Source organism: Vicia villosa, linkage group LG2 (assembly GCF_029867415.1).
Source record: "Vicia villosa cultivar HV-30 ecotype Madison, WI linkage group LG2, Vvil1.0, whole genome shotgun sequence".
Lineage (NCBI taxonomy): Eukaryota > Viridiplantae > Streptophyta > Magnoliopsida > Fabales > Fabaceae > Vicia > Vicia villosa.
The window spans coordinates 212,888,902-212,908,087 of record NC_081181.1 but is presented as its reverse complement, the minus strand read 5'-3'; the positions used below and the strand labels follow the sequence as shown (position 1 = coordinate 212,908,087).

The 19,186-nt window shown below is 32.8% G+C and overlaps 1 protein-coding gene across 1 annotated transcript; it reads left to right on the top strand.

Moving 5' to 3' along the window:
- Positions 1–7,666: 7,666 nt before the first annotated feature.
- On the top strand, positions 7,667–11,492 carry LOC131653797 (uncharacterized). Its single transcript, XM_058924082.1, has 4 exons — positions 7,667–7,783; positions 7,964–10,477; positions 10,591–11,067; positions 11,274–11,492. The coding sequence occupies exons 1-3, from the start codon at positions 7,759–7,761 to the stop codon at positions 11,058–11,060; spliced, it is 3,009 nt and encodes a 1,002-aa protein (XP_058780065.1). The 5' UTR covers positions 7,667–7,758; the 3' UTR covers positions 11,061–11,067; positions 11,274–11,492.
- The last annotated feature ends 7,694 nt before the right edge of the window (positions 11,493–19,186 follow it).

The window sequence follows — 19,186 nt, the reverse complement described above, 5'->3', positions numbered from 1 at the left end:
TTACAAATTTGTTCTCTTCTTCTATGTATAGGAAAATCTTTCCTATTTTACTAATTTTTTCCTCTTCTTCTAAATAAAAACAAATCTTGATTGTTTTTTTTTCTAATACTACCTCTCTCTCGCCAAGAAATTTGAAGTTAGAAAAGTATTTAGAAAAAGTATCCATATGGTACAAGAGGAACCGAACACGATATCAACCTCATCAGTCTAATCTACATTTTTCTCTTTAAAGTCAATATTATATTGATTATTTGATGTTTATTCTTACTCTGCAAATGTGTCATATTAAAGTTTGAGAAAAGAAGTGATACAGTGTAAAATAATTAATTATGTACAATTAAAAAAATTTCACACTGACAGTGTGAATGTTTTACATATAATGTCATATTAAAAAAGAGCACATACATTTAATGTGATATTAAAAGAAGAGTACATTTATCACTATTTACCAACAAATAATAAGATGTCAATCAATTATAACTCTACCATTAAGGTCATTCTAAAAAAATTGAAACTCCATTTTTTCTATCAAATAGTAACATATGATGAAATTCACCTTTTTAAATTAGGGAAATACTAACCAGTGTCCTCAGCGTAATGGTTAAGACTTTAAAAATAGTAAATTTATCTCGGTAATTTACGTATTTAATGCCTCAAGAATTAAAGTGTTAAATTTTCTATAATTTTTTTTTGAAATGCTTAACCATTGTCCTGAAGGCACTGGTTAACAAGACCTTTTAAATTAAAGTGTATAAATGAGAGGGAATTGCTAATTTCATGCGATGTAGTAGAAAAATTTCCTATAAAAAATTAAAATGGTATTTTTGAACGCATTTTAAATATATTAAATTTATATGTAAGTGAGTCTCATCTTTATTTTGTAAAAATAAAATTGGAAATATATTTCTGGAATAAATCGAGAAGTATAGATTTGTTTTTTAATTCCTGTGCTACTTTTCATTGTTTTCTCATCCTAGACCTCATGCTACTTTCTTCGTATTTATTTTTGGGTTAAATATGTTTTGATCCCTATAAATATTTTAACTTTTAATTTTAGTCTCTATTAAAAAATATATATTTTAGTTCCTACAAAATTATTATGCATATAATTTTAGTCCCTCATGTTAAACCAAGTGTATTTTTTAATGATTATTTTGAAGACATGTTTAGAACATTAAAAAAAAGTTTCTCTAAAAAATAAAAACTCAAAATTTGATTTCTTAGTCGAGGTTTTCATTACTTTTATCATTATCTTTTGAAATTTTAAAAATTCATATTTAATTTTCTTATTTTAAAAAATTCTATAATAGATAAAGAAATGTTTTATTGTTTTCTAAACATGTATGGAAAAATTATTCAAAAATTTGAAAGTTTAAGGATGATTAAACAATTTTCAAAATTTTAGAAAATAATAAAGACTAAAATTGCATGGATGAAATTTTTGTAGGGATTAAAATATATTATTTTTAAATAGGGACTACAAATGAAAGTTGAAATATTTATAAGGACTAAAAATATATTTAATCCTTATTTTTTGATAAACAATACCGGTATTTAACCTCCGAGTGAGAATGATGCTCTAGATGAAAGATCTGGGTTTCTAGTGAGAATAAAGAATTTGTAGTTTTAAACATATAAAGTATTTTAGATGATACTCATCATGTAGTAATTGATAGACAGTGGAAAGGAATATGGAAATTAAAAGTCTCGGAGAGAGTATGCCTGTGTTTGGTTACACGGTAGCACACCGCTACCTCGCGTTTAAACACTATTCCACCGCAATTTTTGGAAGCTACTAGTTGTAGCTTTTGTGAAATGTGCGCTGTTACCGCGGTTTCTCTCAAAAGCCAAACATAGACTATGGTGTTTCTTTTGGTTGCTTCGTTATAATAGACTTCTTACTAACATGAATAAAATTTGCATAGGTCTTGGTTCGCCGTGTTGAGGAAGACTCTCTTCATGGTTTTTGTGATTGCCCATTGGTGATACCTTTATGGATGTCGGCGGCTCATGTTGTTGGTTGGAAATATAAGTATGAAATAGGTTTAGAAGGGGAGGTTGAATAGACGCATTCGTTTTAAAATATTTGAAAACATTTCAACAAAAAAATTAGAGTTTGATGGACGGAAGCTAAAGTAACGTAAGATGAAAGTTTAAAATCTCATCACTAAGAATTCTAACCTATATATTTCAATGTTATCACTAAGAGAATGATTAAACAATGACTTAAGTCAATTAGGACAATTCAAATTGCTTGATCGAAGCAATTTAATATCTCAACTTATATATGTTCTTTAACACAATCAACTCAAGCATGACTTAATAGGTTTGATGCAACACATACCAATGCTTATACAATAAACCACTACAAGCATGATCTAACCTAAATGACATACAAATTATGCTATGATTTAATTTTTACATTCTATACAAAAAAAATTAAAGAGAGATAAGGAAAGAAGAAAGTACACAGAGATATATAGTGGTTTTGCAATCGGCCTCGCTATGTCTGCTTGACTCTTCAATGCTTTGGAACCATTGAGAAAAATAATCAGATCTTCCACTATTTTGAAGAGTATACAAATATTTTGATACAACGAACTATCATCAATATGGATGCTAATAACCAAATTGCATTAGCCTACATACAAATCCAATGACAATTTTTTCTATTGATGCAAATACTCAACTGCTACAACGAGATCCTCAATGATCTTGATCCAATAATATTGCTATCCACAATAACCCTCTCCAAGTTTCCTTTCCTCGAATCTAACAAAGACTTGTCTGAGTGATTTTCATTAGCCTTAATTAATTGGATAACTCCAAAAAAAATCTACGACAACCTTCACAGGGTTTCACCAAAGTCTTCAATGGAGTATAAAGACACTATATCTTTGTGAACAATACATAATCAAATCCATGTTTCAGAAATGATTCTTCCACCTAATACACAAAGCATAACTTCGAAGAAAAACATTAGATTCCCTAATGTAACTTTTATATACCTCTCAAATTTAATCTTTAGATTTGAAGGTCCATAACAATGGTTTTTGACGAAGATTGAAGATGATTAATAATATGTGAAGGATCTCACACGCATAACTAAAAATTCACAAGATTCACATTCTAGGAGGTTAATCACTAGGTATCAACAAGGAATTAGGTGTTGGTGAATAAGAATACTTTCTGAGTTCTCTCAAGATCTTGGTAAAAAAAAGGTTTTCAAGGTTCTATGGTGGTTGTTCTAAGATTGGTCGATCTTGACACATGATTGATAAAAAAAAAAAATTCTTTCTTTTTATATAAGTTTCTTTGTCTTAAACAAGAACACGAGACAACAAAGAATATGGAGATGTGTGTTTCTCACGCATTTTTCTAAGAGCTTCTATCAAAGTTGACACACTCACACTTTTTTGGAGAGCTTCTCTCAAAGTTGACACACTCACACTCATTGACAAAAGATGAGAAAGATTAAATTGGTGCAAGAGAGTAGACACATTCTCTTGGGAATGATTACTCTCAACTAAGAGAAAAAAAGTATTTATTAAATCATTAAGTTATGATTTGAATCAAAGAGACGCTCAACATGAATCCAAGGTTGAAAAAATGAGAAGGATCCATGATTCAAGTCATGTATATCCTATGATTCAAATCATATAAGTTGTGATTTGAATCACACCTTGCTATGACTCGACTAAAATGAGGTAGATCTAAATCTTACCTTTCAAGATGCTTTATGATTCGAGTCACACATGTATGATTTGAATCATACAACCTTACAGCCTTGACTAAGTGTTAAAACTTATGATTCAAGCAATACTTATGATTTTGGCATAAAACCAATTGTTAGGCTTAAAAAAAAGACACAAACATGGACTTATTACAACAACTAAGATAATGAGTCAAGAGATTTATCAAAGGTACAACAACCAAAATAGCCGAAACGAGTTAACACAACAAATTTCAAGTGAATTACAAAAGCAATGCTACAACAACAATACAAATGAATCCAAATAATGAATAGGATACAAAGAAGTGACAAATCAAATGATATATTGTACATAAAAATTGGTGAAAAAAATTAAAACTAAAAAGAGATACCGACAATGAATACAATTTCGGTCTCCCTCTTTTTGATGTTTGGCAATTTTGAAGATATTATGTGTGATTTAATTTGAGCAATTATTTGGAGAAGTATTGAACAATGATTCACATTATGAGTTTTTATTTTTCAGCATATCGTGATGATAAGATACACTTTGAGACTTAGAGTAGTGGTTTAGTACTAACATGAACAACAAGTAAGGATGGAAGGAGGGTGGGAGTGGGAAGCATTTTAGGTAGTGTCGTGTCATAGTATATGGAATTGGAGAAACAAGGAAAATCACGAGGAACACTATGTTAGACCGAATGATCTGTATGATTTTGTCACATATCATGTTCAAGACCACGAAAATGCGTTCATGGTTGCCAATGAAATAGATACTTCAGCCAAAAAGTTGAGGTTGGTTAGTTGGAAACCGCTAGATTTGGGGTGGGTTATGTTGAATATGGATGGAGCTTGTTTGGAATATGGTAAAGCGGGGTGTGGAGGTATCATAAGGAACAACAATGGTAGAGTTATGTGTGTGAGGGGGGTGTTTCAAGGTTTAATGGTGTGAGAAGGCTTGGTGTTAGAGCGGTTAAGATCAATGTTGATTCAATCGAAGTAGTGAATGGTATAAAGAATAGTAAGCTTGGTAACCCTCTTGAAAGAAATTTGATGAATAAGATTCGAGCCTTTATTGAGATGGAGAGGAGATTGTTGTTCGTCATGCATTTCTGGAAGAGAAGCAATGTGCGAATGCTCTTACAAAAAGTGGAATTGAGTTTAATGAAGACTGTTTCTTTGATTCTTATCCAACTCAATTTAGGCATCTGATTGATGCTGATTTTATGATAATTTTGGTATTCCAATTAGTTGCAATGTAAAAAAGATGAACTCATATGTTTTTTTTGAAAATAACCATCGCAAAATTTACAATCTTATAGATAAATGTTTTGAAAATATCTATTACCTATATATAACAATTCAATTGCATGAATTTATTAAATTTTTCTTTGTCAATAAATCATTTAAGTAATTAAGTAATATTTACTTTTTCATTCCCATATCCTATTACTGCATGACATGTGACATTCATTTTTCAGCCTTCACCAATTAAATATTACATACATTCATTCTCTCTTGATTAAAATTTCAAATCTCTCTTACATTTTTTCCCCATATTTTCTAACTTTCATTTTAAATTTTTTCTCTATATTTATTCATTATCACTAAAAACACTAATAATCTATTTTTTAATTTTAATAAAATTAAAAAATTATTTATCTCACGAGTCACTATCAATACAATATCTATTTTATTTTAATCAATCATTGTCTTAATTTGAGAGACAAAGTCATTATTTTTAAATATTAATTTTTTTTCTTTCTCCATTTCACGATTGATTTTTTTTGTATGATTATTTAATACAATTAAATTTATATGATTATTGTTCATTTTTTAATTAAGTAAATTATTTTAAATTTTGCATTTGTATATAAATACATTTTATATCGCATCAAATAATTTTTTTATGTCACAGGTCATTATTAGCATAATGTCTATTTTATTTTAATAAAAAACTTGTCTTAATTTAAAAGACAAAATCTTTTTTTCCAAAATATCAAAATTATCTTTTTTTTGTCTTTCTTCATCCCACGGGTCTTTTTTTTTTTTTTCTTTTTGCATGATTTTATATTTTTTTAATTTTTTTTTGTTATTTGCACCGGTTTCGACCCACCACAGGTGGGCCACTAATCCGGCTCGTGCGTAGAGGCATGCGCACTGGCCAAGCAAGATTGTTCCGCCTGGGAATCGAACTCGGTATCTCCCGAGTACGTCCTTGGGCGGGGCTCCTTGCCAATGGAGCTCAACCGCTTGGTTTGCATGATTTTATTTTCTAAGAGAGAGGGCGATAGACCCTTTTTACATGATTATTTAATGCAATTGAGGTTATATAATTATTTTTTATTTTAAAATTAAATAACTCATTTCAAATTTATATCTTAATATAAATAAATTTTATATTGTATCAAATAAATTTTCTATTTCACGAATTACTATTAACACAATACATATTAATTTGATCAATAATTATCTTAATTTAAAAGATAAAATTTTTATTTTTAAAATATTCTATTTTTAAAAATTTAATACAATTAAGTTTAAATAATCATTATTGGTTTTAAAATTAATAATTAATAAATTTATGGGTAGGTCACAAGTTTCATATAATATATCTATTAATAATATTTTGATAGAATTAGTACAATGGTTAGGTCCAAGGGCACGACTTCATTTGTGGCTGGCCTTCATGGAAATAATTAGTACAAGGGTTAGGTCCAAAAATTTGGCATAGAAACTGATCTGATATGTGCATTCATGAGCATGAGACCTCTCTACACACATTATTGATGAGATTACTCTTTGCACAGAGTAATTAATTTAGCAATTTGTATTTAGTGGATTTCGAACTTGAGACTTTGAGAAAATAACACTCTCAAAACCTAAATTTCACCGCTAGACCACAGACTTTTATATTGTTTCAAATAAATTTATGTAAACGTTTCTTATAATATATCTACTGATATTAATGTTTTTTAAAAAAATAAATATTGTATGTTAATTTTGCTAGTACCCAATTTTGCCATTTTTGAGAAAAAACGAAACATATTCTGGCTTCTACTTGGTGAGCAAGTTATTTGCAATTTGTAGCTAGGGGTGGAAATAGGCTGGGCCGAGCTAGGCTTTGCCAAGCCTAAGTCTGGCCTGCCAAAAAAACTGAAGCCTAAGTCTGGCCTGTGGCCTGTCGTAGGCTTATTTTTTAGGCCTGAGCCTGGCCTTTTCGAAGGCCTGGTTAGCCTGTTAGCCTATATAAAAGCCTATTTGTTTTAGACATATGTATATATGCAATTAAAATAATTTTTAAATAGACTAACTAACTAAAAGATCAAGAGACTACAAATTTGTTTGCATTGACTTATTTTAACTTACCTCTTAGCATAATTTTTACAAGACTATTTGTTAAAGAGAACTTATGAAAATAATCTTCAAGATAACCAAATTTTATTTATGTATTTTAATTCAAAGTCTAAAACATAACATAATGATAATAAAAAAGTATTCATATTTATTTAAATAGGCCGGCCTGATAGGCTTAAAAGGCTTCTTTTAGGGCCTGGGGCCTAGCCTTTTTAACTAAAGAGGCTTATAAAAAAGCCTAGGCCTTTTCTATTTAAAAATAATGTGTGGCCTGGCCTGAGCCTATATAGGCTAGCCTGTAGGCCCCTGTTATCGGCCTGGCCTATTTCCACCCCTATTTGTAGCCTATTCGTGGACCCCGCTTCCACACATTATTTTTGCATTCAGAAAAATCTCTACAATCACAACGCACTTTATCGTTTGATCATAATCAGACGGCCACATTTTATCTTTAATGTATTCCTTAAAATAAAACATAAATAGTACATATATTTTTTAGACCGTTAGATTAATACGGACGGTGACTGACTGTGAGAAATGTTTGACTGTACGGAACCGTTTCTCACAGCAATTTTTTCTTCATGTTTCTCATATGGTTTTCACTTTTCATTTCAATTTCACTCTCTTATTGCTCACAAAACTATAAACCCCTTTTCCATTTCCTCTTCCATTTTTCTCTTCTCAGGTGAATGAAGAAAATACACAGCGTGCATTGTAAGCTAACAAAAACCCTTACAACTTTTTTTCATTCTTTTTTTTTTTATGTCTTTTGTATATTTCTCTTTCATATTTACAATTTTTATGCTATGTATAGAAAAAAAAATCAGTATCATTCATTGCCATAGGTGTAAATTTTCTGTTGCTATTATTTATTTTTTGATTTTACTTGTGAAGCCTTTGAATCTGAAGATGATGATGATGATGTTACTTTATCAGCAAAGTTCCCTCAAATTTCGAGTTCCGGAGTTGCTGTACTGCCACTTAAGAGAAAATTATTTGATAATAGCAATCCCTTGAACGGTTCGGTTAAGAAATCAAGAGTGTTTCAATCACCGGTTGATGATAATGCCGGTGATAGCGATGATGATGATGATGATGATGATCATGTTCCTATTTCTCGGAGTATTATTAGGTCTGTAATGTCGAATGGTAAATCGTTTTCCTTGCTGAAGAAAAAACTTATGTATGTAGAAAAGTCATTTGAGGACTGCGTAAGGAAGAGACGTATGGAAGAGAAGAGATTGAAGTCCATAGAGAGAGATATTGAAGTGTGTGACAAAGAGCTTGGAGATAAGACGAAGCTAGCAGGTTGTGTGAGAAGAACTAGTGAAATTTACAAGAGAATGATGGGGAAAATTGAAGGATGTGTTAAGGATTTTGTAGCGAAGGAAGCACAGTTGTGTTTGATAGAGGAATTGATTGGAGAGCGCAAGCAAGAGCTTAAGATGAAAGAGACAGAACTTCGTCAGGTTATGATTAACATTTCGAAAGAGAGGGAATTTGAATGCCAAATGAAGGAGTTGGTGGATGATTTGGTGTTAAAACAGAAGGATTTCGAATGGCGAACCAAGGAGCTTGAGTCAAAAGAGAAGAAACAAGAAGGGCTAGTGGTGGAATGGGAATTAAAAGAGAGAGAGTTTGAAGGCCAAATGAAGGAGCTAGAATCAGAAAGGAGGAATTTTGAAAGCCGAATGAGGGAGCTTCAGTCTAAAGAGAAGCAAAATGAAAACTGGGTGAAAGAGCATGAATCAAGAGCAAGAGAATTTGAATGCCAAGTGAAGGAGCTGTTGGATGATTTGGTATTAAAACAGAAGAATTTTGAAAGCCGAACCGAGGAGCTTGAGTTGAAAGAGAAGCAACATGAAGGCATAGTGATGAAATGGGAATCAAAAGAGACAGAATTTGAAGGCCAAGTGAAGGAGCTGGAATCTAAAAAGAAGCATTTTGAGAGCCAAGTGGAAGAGTTCAAATTAAAAGAGAGAGAATTTGAAGGCGAAGTGAAGGAGCTGGAATCTAAAAATAAGCATTTTGAAAGCCAAGTGGAAGAGTTCAAATCAAAAGAGAGAGAATTTGAAGGCCGAATGAAGGAGCTTCAGTCAAAAGAGATGCGAAATGAAAGGTGGGTGAAAGAGTATGAATCAAAAGCTAGAGAATTTGAATGCCAAGTGAAGGAGCTGCTGGATGATTTGGTATTAAAACAGAAACATTTTGAAAGCCAAACCAAGGAACTTGAGTTAAAGGAAAAGCACCATGAAGGGCTGGTAATGAAATGGGAATTAAAAGAGAGAGAATTTGAAGGCCAAATGAAGGAGCTCAAAAATAATAAAAAGCATTTTGAAAGCCAAGTGAAAGAGTTCCAATCAAAAGAGAAACAATTGGAAGGAAAAGTTAAGGAAGTTGATTTTAAAGAGAAACTACTTGATGGTCGTGTGAAGGAGTTTGATTCGAAAGAGGATCGATTCGAAGGCCGAGTTAAGGAACTTGAGTTTAAAGAGAAATTACTTGATGGCCGAATGAAAGAGGCTGATTCGAAAGTGGATGAATTTGAAGGCCGGGTGAAGGAGTTGGATTTAGAAAAGAAGCATTTTGAAATCCGAATGAAGGACCTTGAGTCAAAAGAGAAGCATCATGAAAGCCGAGTGAAGGAGCATGAATCGAAAGCGAGAGATTTTGAAGGCCAAGTAAAGGAGCTAAAATCTAAAAACATATTTTTTGAAAGCCAAGTAAAGGAGCTCAAACTAAAAGAGATGCAGTTGAAAGGAAAAGTTAAGGAAGTTGAGACTAAAGAGAAGCAACTTGATGGCCGATTGAAGGAGTTTGATTCTAAAGAGGCTGAACTCAAAGACCGAGTGAAGAAGCTGGAATCAGAGAAGAAGCAACTTGATGGCCGAGTAAAGGAGTTTGATTTTAAAGAGGCTGAATTCGAAGGCCGATTGAAGGAGTTTGATTCTAAAGAGGCTGAACTCAAAGACCGAGTGAAGAAGCTGGAATCAGAGAAGAAGCAACTTGATGGCCGAGTAAAGGAGTTTGATTTTAAAGAGGCTGAATTCGAAGGCCGAGTGAAGAAGTTGGAATCAGAGAAGAAGCAGCTTGATGGCCGAGTAAAGGAATTTGATTCTAAAGAGGCTGAATTCGAAGGCCGAGTGAAGGAGATGGAATCAGAGAAGAAGCAACTTCATGGCCGAATGAAGGAGTTTGATTCAAAAGAGGATGAATTCAAAGGCCGGGTGAAGATGCTGGAATCAGATAAGAAGCATTTTGAGTGCCGAGTAAAGGAGCTGGAATCCGAGAAGAAGCATTTCGAGTGCCGGCTGAAGGAGCTCGTATCAAAAGAAAATCAATTCAAAGAACAGATGAAGAAGTTCCAGTCAAAAGAATTAAGTTGCCAAGATGAGGAAAAAGAATCAAGTAAATATTCTTATTCGTCTAGTTTATTGAGATAATTTCATTTCAAGTTTTTCATTTAATAATGTTAATAGTTTCAATAACCTGATCTACATATATGCTATCTAAATATGCAGCTACGTCTTACATGGATGATGAATCAAGCTCTCCCATTGATGAGACAAGTTTGCAGTTGGTCTCCTGTGAGCAAACTGACATTCAAGCTATTCTGCGAGAATCGTCGGATCCAGCAAAATTGGTTTTGGATATAATTCTAAACCCCATCCTTCCACTTTGTGATAAGAACAGAGACAACCATGTGATTATTGATGATAGATGCATCTATCTGCTAGAACAGCTGATGAAAATCTCACCAAATATTAAACCTCATGTAAGAGAAGAAGCAATGAAGCTGGCATTTGATTTGAAAGCAAACATGAAAGAAAATACAGAGAATTCTTTGGTGGTTCTCGGTTTTCTACTAATTTTGTCAATTTATGGATTGGTGACTTCTTTCGACGAAGACGAAGTTTTGGAGCTTTTTGCATCTGTTGCTCAGCACAAGATTGCTTTGGAGCTGTTTAGGCCCCTGAGTTTTGCATATTAAGCTTCTGGTATGTTAAATTTATATCCTAGTTTGAGAATGTTGAATCTTAGAACCATGTTGAATATTATATGGTTTGCAAGTATTTCGCACCCGTTTTCGAAATTGATGTCTGATCCTATTTTGATTATTTAGTCCAATCTGCATAGGTTTTTTGTTAACCATAATTTATTTAATATCTGTTTTGATGAATTGGAATTTTGTTGCTAATTGCAGATTTTGCTGAGAAACTTAACACGAGGAAGCAATTTCATTCTGCTGTTCATGTTACTTGGCTTACAAGAATCAACTAGTTTTGTGGCTGCTAGAAAAACTTAATGTAAAGAAATGTGGTAAGTTAAAAATAATTTGTTGAATTAAGTAAGCAAAATGTATATGTTAAAAAGTATTCATATGGTACAAGAAATGACCACCATGTCAACTTCAACACTCTAATCTTTCTTGTAGTTAATCATTAACTATATTTTGAAAAAAAAATTCTTTATTTTTTTCAAAATTTTAAAGCTTCATTTCTCACTTTGAAATTTTTTTCTTCATTTTTTTCTTAATTTTAAAACTTTGTTTTTCACTTTTTGCCGCTAATAGTTATCTATTAGTTATTTGATCCTTATTCTATTCTACACTTGTGCCATACTAAAATTTTGAAATTTTGTTTATCACTTTTAATTTCCAGTAAGTACTTATGACTTTTCATTTAGTGGCATATTAAGAAAAGTATATTTATCACTATATACAAACAATAATTATCTGTCAATCTAAATTCTAATTGTACAATTAATGTCATATTAAAATTATTGAAAATCTATTTTTTTATTACTGCCAATGATATAGATCCAGATTCTAAATCTACATTTATGTCATATTAAAAGAATGAAAACTTCATTTTTCAAGTATTCACTTTGTTATATTGTAGTGTTAGAACTTGCAATCATTTGGTGAAAATGGAAGATTCGAATGTGAAGAGTGATAGAGAGGAGAAATTAGAGAGAGATATAGAAGAAATTAGAGAGATCATTTGGTGAAAATGGAAGATTTGAATGTGAAGAGTGATAGAGAGGAGAAATTAGAGAGAGATATAGAAGAAATTAGAGAGAATATAATTGAGGGTTAGAATATGCATTTTCATTAACAATTGATGTTGATACCTTTAAGGTATTTATACAACTTACAATGTGGATTGAGACACATGCAACAAGTCAAATAACAAAAAAAACATAAATTTCATACTTGTAACCAGTTACATAAAACTTAAAACCGGTTACAGCTGCTACAAAATTGAAAATATTAATAGTAGTTGTTGATTAATGTGAATGCGTAACCAATTACACCAACGACAAAATCACTTTTTTTCAACTTATTTGAATTTTCTTCATACCCGTAACTAGTTACACGCCCGTGGTAACAAATTACACGCCCGTGGTAACAAATTACAATACTTGGATTATGAAATTTCTCTTAACACACCACCTTAAAACATGCTCAAAGTCTTTCTTGTCCATGTTCATCTTCAATTTCTTTAACACTTCAATTGTGACCCCCTTCGTCAACAAATCAACCACTTGGTCTTCACTTCTACAATATTTCAATCTCAACCTTTCTTCACTAACAAGTTCTCTCAAGTAGTGAAACTTCATCTCAATATGCTTGCTCCAACCATGTGTAATTGGGTTTTTAGCAAGGTTTATAGCGGAAACATTATCAACCATGAGCGTTACATTGTTACCTTCATCGTTGCCTAGCTCCTTCAATATATTCATCAACTACACGACCTGGCATACACAACAAAGCGGCAATATACTCGGTCTCACTAAACGAGAGTGCTACTATTGATTCCTTCTTCGAACACCATGAGATTGGTGTTTCACTGAACATAAAGATGTATCCAACTATAGAATTTCGTTCATCTTTATCTCCGCACCAATTGGAATCGGTAAAATCGAGAATATTGCATTTTTTTCCTGTGTCCGCTACGGGAAGAGAATTCTACAGCCAATTGATCATTTGACGTATCTTAGAATCCTCTTGAACGCGACCATGTGAGACACCTTCGGTCTCTCCATGAATCTACTCAAAATACAGACACTAAACGCCAAATCCAGTCACACATTGCACAAGTAACTCAAGGATCCAATCAACCTCTGATACTGAGTTGGATTAACATCTTGCTCATCCTCATTTTTCGATAATTGTAGTCTTGGTTCAGCCGAAGTAATTGCAGCATTACAATGCGCCATTTCAAACTTCTTCAAAATCTCAAGCGCATACCTTCTTTGATGGACTCTCAATACCAAGAAAGTATGTCATGAGGTTAATGTCAGTCATCTTAAACTCCTTTATAAGCTCACTCTTGAACTTAGAAAAACAGTTATTGTCGTTGTCTATAATCAACAAATCATCTATGTATAGATAACGGATTATCACCCCTTTATTTGTATCCTTCTTCATATACACATCATGTTCGGATACCCACTTCTTGAAGTCATTCTCTTTAAGAAACCATATATCCTCTTGTTCACAACTCTTGGAGCTTGTTTCAAACTGACAACCCTTTCTGCAACTTGTATAACTTTGATTCTTGATTTTTCACAACAAAATCAGGGGTTGTTCTACACAAACTTCCTCTTCAAGCCGCCCGTTTAAAAATGCGGATTTGACATCCAATTGATATATGGACCAATTGTTGTTATTCGCAATACCAACAACTAGTCTAATCATTTAAATTCTAGCAACCATTGCAAATACCTCTTCAAAGTTCGTGCCTTATATTTGCGAAAAACCCTTTGCAACTAATCGAGTCTTATGTTTGATTATTTCCCCTTGTGGATTTGCCTTCACCTTATAGACTCATCTTACACCAATCGACTTTTTTCCTTCTGGTACATCAACTAACTCCTAAGTATTATTTTTTTCCAATAAATTTCACCTCCTCCTTCATAGCACAAATCCATTTGTTTGACTCAAGGCATCTTCCATCTTAACGGTTTCGAATTCGGCCATAAGTGCCAAATGAATGAAATCACCATCATCATTGACTATGTTGTCTCGGAACAGCTTACAATCTTCGAGTCTTGAAGGAAAACCTCTTTTCCTTGTTTATATTCTTACACTCTATTCAATTTGGGCTTTGTCATGGGGCTACTTATTCACGACTAAACTCTACAAAAATTGAATTTTCAATGTTGTAACCTGTTATAGCTTTCTGGTAACCAGTTATAAGTTGCTGTATCTCCTTTATCTCGTCAACTAATGACGTCTCACCTGATCAAAATCCTTTTGTTTGTCACATCATACAACCTGTAACCTCAGGTAGAGTGATGCCCCACAAATATCATCAATTCTCCCTTATCATTCAACTTTTTACTAAGCTTTCCTAGAACATATCGATACGCTACGGAACCCAAAACTCTTAAGTGGTTCATATTCGGTTTGAATCTGAACCACTCATTTTCTAGCTTAAAGTAGTTAGGAGGGATAGAAAAATGTTATAAAATTAAAGTAAACATAATATCAAAAGCTAATAATTTAAAAATGTCATTGATTGATTAAATATATATAAATATTTCTAATACATTTTTCAACTGATTTTATTCTATTATGTGACTCATACAAATTTTAATTAACAATTAAATTAATTAATTAATTATTTTGTATTATTTTATTAATAATCATGTGTATATAAATGTGTGATATTGAATTATCATCATTTAATATTTTTTTTAGATTTTATAGTCATAATAATAAATATAATAACTATAATTTGAAGTTTAAAATATTATATAAAAACAAAATAATATATTATAGGTCAATCACGCAACGCGCGGGTTATGTGTTAGTTAAATTAAAGGGTTAGATATACAAAATTACCTTAATAATTATGGCGAAATTCACTTTTTTCAGTGTATTATTTGCATGTTTAAGGGGGGAATCCAAATAAAAAATATTACTGTGGATAATCCAAAAAAAATATTGCAGGGGGTAAAGCGAATTTAGTCTATATTATGGAGAGGTAAAGTAGTATTAATCCTAAATTAAATAGAAAAGAAATAGGGAGAGAATTAGGAAAATTTACCCTAATTATTTCTGTCACGTGGGTAGACTTAGGGCTGACAGTGAACCAAGCTAACTTGAAAATAGTTCAAAATTTGATTCAAAAATTAAATCGTTAAATTAAGTTCATGAACCAAATGAGTTGAATATGAGCTAAAAACTGAGTTCGTTAACTAAATGAGTTGAACTTGAACTATACATAGTTCGACTCGTTAGGTTCATGAGTCAATTCGATTATATATAAAATAAATTATATTGTCTTTAAAAGCGGTTTAAAGATTTGCTCTAAATCTTAGTATCACATTTTCTTTTAATCTAACGGTTTTAATTGATAATTTATATTCTCAAGTGAGCAAGTTAATTTAAAATGTCATATACATATATATATATATATATATATATATATATATATATATATATATATATATATATATATATATATATAATATAAAAATAGATTTAAAAAATTATTTTTAAGTCCGTGAAATAAACGAATTGTACCTAACAAGATAAATCTAACGAGTTGAAACGAGATGTTCGTGAACTTCTAACAACTCGAGTTTGAGCTGAAAAAAAGTTCGTGATAAACTCAACCTTGACCAATTCTTAACGAGTTGAATTTAAGTTGAAATAAAATTTGTCATGAACTCAGATTCGAACTTGAACTCGAACTCGACCAATTTATAACGAGTCGAATTGAGCAGAGGTGAGTTCGACTCGACTCATTTTCAGCCTTAGTGATATAATTAAATCATTTATAAAATTAATTTCAATCTAATTAAACAACTTATAGTTAAATAAATGGAAAATTTACCCTTTTTCTCTCACGTATTGTGGGCAGTTTATATGATAGGTTTAGTATTACGTGTGCACTTTTTATCATCAAACTATCCCATGATCAAACTTTAAAAAATATTTAATAAACTGTGAAACTAAAATCGTAGATAAATATACTTATGAAAATATAAAATTACAAAACTAAAATCAATAGATAAAATATAATTATGAAAATATAAAATTACAAAGTCATCTTTAATATTTTGAAAGTAAAAAAGACATAACTAATTCATAGCAAATGAAGTGAAAAATAAAGCAAAACATAGTAATTATTAAAGGATTAATTTTCGAAGACTTCAACTAAGATTTAGAAATTTGTTAAACTTAATAATAAAATTAGAAATGAATTATAGAACATAGAAGTTATTTTCTAATAAGTTTATTTTACTAAATCTTATTAATTAACGTTGTTAGGTTATCCAAATATATTTTGGAGCTAATTATTTGAATAATTTTGTTTATCAATAAGGAGAGATTAAATTACACCATTTAATTACACCAAGTATCATCCTCATTTACAACTTTTAATTTATTTAAAATCTAATGACTATTAAAAAAAACAAACTTAGGAAAATATTTCCTTTTTTCACCTGACCATTTCATTCCATATATATCTATCTAATAAATGCCATATATCTTTTTTTGACCAAAGCAAAATTAACTTCTTTCATTCAATAAAATGGATTCAATACAAGGAGGTATACAATTAACGTAACTACGTAGAGACCAGGAATTGACCGCCTTTGCTAGATAATGAGCAACCATATTCGCTTGACGCTTAACAAACTTTATCTCAAAGTTTGGAAAATTTTGTAATAAAAGCTGAATAGAACGAATAATGAAATTAAATTCAGATCCTCCGATAACATTGGAGTTTATAGCCTGCACCACTCGTTGCGAATCTCTCTCAAAGACGACATGATCAAGATTATAATTTAAGGAACCATGGATAGCTTCTTTCATTGCCAACGCTTCTGCCTCATCAACAGATAAGTAACCATTATCCCAAGCAACACCGACCTGAATAAAGTTCCCCACATTATCTCGAACACACCACCCTCTATTTGTGGTTCGGTAGCTACTATTGAACCCCGCATCAACATTGCACTTAAGCCATCCCAAAGGGGGGGGGGGGCATCCAACAGTGCGAAGTCTGGGGGGCAGCCGCACTATCCGAATTATCTTGTGCCATATACCATTCCTGCCACCTGTGGAAAGCTAACCAACCAAGTCTCGGCATCTCCTCCTTCTCATTATTCCAAATGAAATTATTTCTATTATGCCATAAGGTCTCAATCATAACCGCAATACGACCTGACACCTTCCTATCCACCTTGCTACACATATTCAAAAGAAGTGATTTTATATCATTAAAACTAGTGAGGAAGGGTGCAATAGTATCGAGCAAACCTGCTGTCCTCCAACAAGTAATAGTTTTCGGACATCCAAAGAAAACGTGCCATTCATCCTCTTCATCAACCTCATAAAACGGGCAAATAGAAGGGCACGGAACATGATGTTGGACAAGACGAACCCGGGAAGGCAAACATCCTGAGCAAATCCGCCAAATAAGATGTTTCACACGGGGTGGAGCAAGCATAGACCACAAACCTTGCCAATCAACCTTGTGACGCTCCGGGCAATAATACTTCTTCTTACTCTTCCACACTCGATAACCTGACCGAACACTATATTGACCATCCTTCTCTTCTTTCCAAACCAATCTATCTTCCAAAACGTCCTCCACAAGCGGAACCATCAGGATTTCCTCCGCCCCTACAGAATCAAAAAGATCACGGATCACTCGCATATTCCATTGTTTAACGGTAGGAAGTAGCAAATCTTTAACAACCAAATTATAGGTACCTTGTTGTTGCGGCCCTTGCATACACCCTTCGGATCTTCCACGAAGCCAAGGTTCATTCATCACTTTTATATGGCTACCATCACCTATACTCCACCTGCAGCCGATAGTTAGCACCTCCCTAGCTTTCCATATACTACGCCAAACATAGCTAGGATTATACCCAAGATTAGCATTAAGGAAGGTAGTTGTAGGAAAGTACCTTGCTTTAAAGAACCTCGACACTAACGCTTGCGGATTATTCATGAGAAACCAGCCCTGTTTAGCAACCATGGGCATGTTAAAAGCTCTAAAATCTCTGAACCCGAGTCCTCCCTCCCTCTTCGAACAAGCTAACTTGTCCCATGCCATCCAACGAATACCATTCCGATTCGAACCTCCACACCACCAGAACGCATTCAACATCTTCTCAATATCACTAATCACCGCCTCAGGTAGTATGTAGATACTCATCACATACGCCAGTATAGCTTGGAGAACCGACTTGATCATAACTTCTTTGCCTGCCTTAGACAAAGATCGACCCTTCCACGAATTAATTCTATCCCAAATTCGATCTTTGATAAACGCAAAAGTAGCTTTTTTACTCCTTCCTATCATAGAAGGTAATCCCAGATACTTCCCTGTACCTAACACATATCGGACTCCCATAACTTTGGATAGATCTTCCTGAGCCGGCAAACTGAGATTGCGACTAAAGAAAACCTCTGATTTATTCAAATTGATATCCTGTCCGGTTGCTTTAGCATAAGTATTAAGAACCTCCATAAGGTTTGTCACCTCCGCTATATTGGCCCTGCAAAACAAAAAACAGTCGTCAGCAAAAAGCACGTGCGACACACTAGGTGCCCCTCTGCATATTTGGATTTCATGAATATCTCCCCGAGCAACGGTTCCCTTGATGAGGGTAGAAAGTCCTTCAGAGATAAGGATAAAAAGATAAGGCGACAGAGGGTCGCCTTGTCGGAGTCCTCTTCCAGGCACAATAGGTCCTACTGTGTCCGAGTTAACCAGTACAGAATAGTGGACCGAAGTAACACACATCATAATCCAATGAACCCATCTCGAATCAAAACCCATCTTCAACATCACATTTCTAAGAAAACCCCAATCCACCCTATCATATGCTTTACTTATATCTATCTTAAGGGCCATATGAGCTCTCCTTCCTTTCGTCTTTCTTTTAAGAGAGTGAATAATTTCGGTCGCAATCATGGCATTATGCAAAATAGAACGGGATGAAGAGAGAAAGGCTGAACATATGTTTTCTCCTCCTCCTCCGTACTTTCTTCAACAACATCACCCGACTGCCATATATCTTAAGAAACTTAGTTTTTCATATAATATAAGTAAACTTCTATTAGTAAATATAATAATATTG

Bases quoted from the DNA above. Each gene is read 5' to 3' on its own strand.
- LOC131653797 (XM_058924082.1), top strand. From the start codon at position 7,759: ATGAAGAAAATACACAGCGTGCATT. The intron at 7,784-7,963 runs GTAAGCTAACAA...TTACTTGTGAAG, and splicing joins GAAAATACACAGCGTGCATT to CCTTTGAATCTGAAGATGAT. The intron at 10,478-10,590 runs GTAAATATTCTT...CTAAATATGCAG, and splicing joins AGATGAGGAAAAAGAATCAA to CTACGTCTTACATGGATGAT.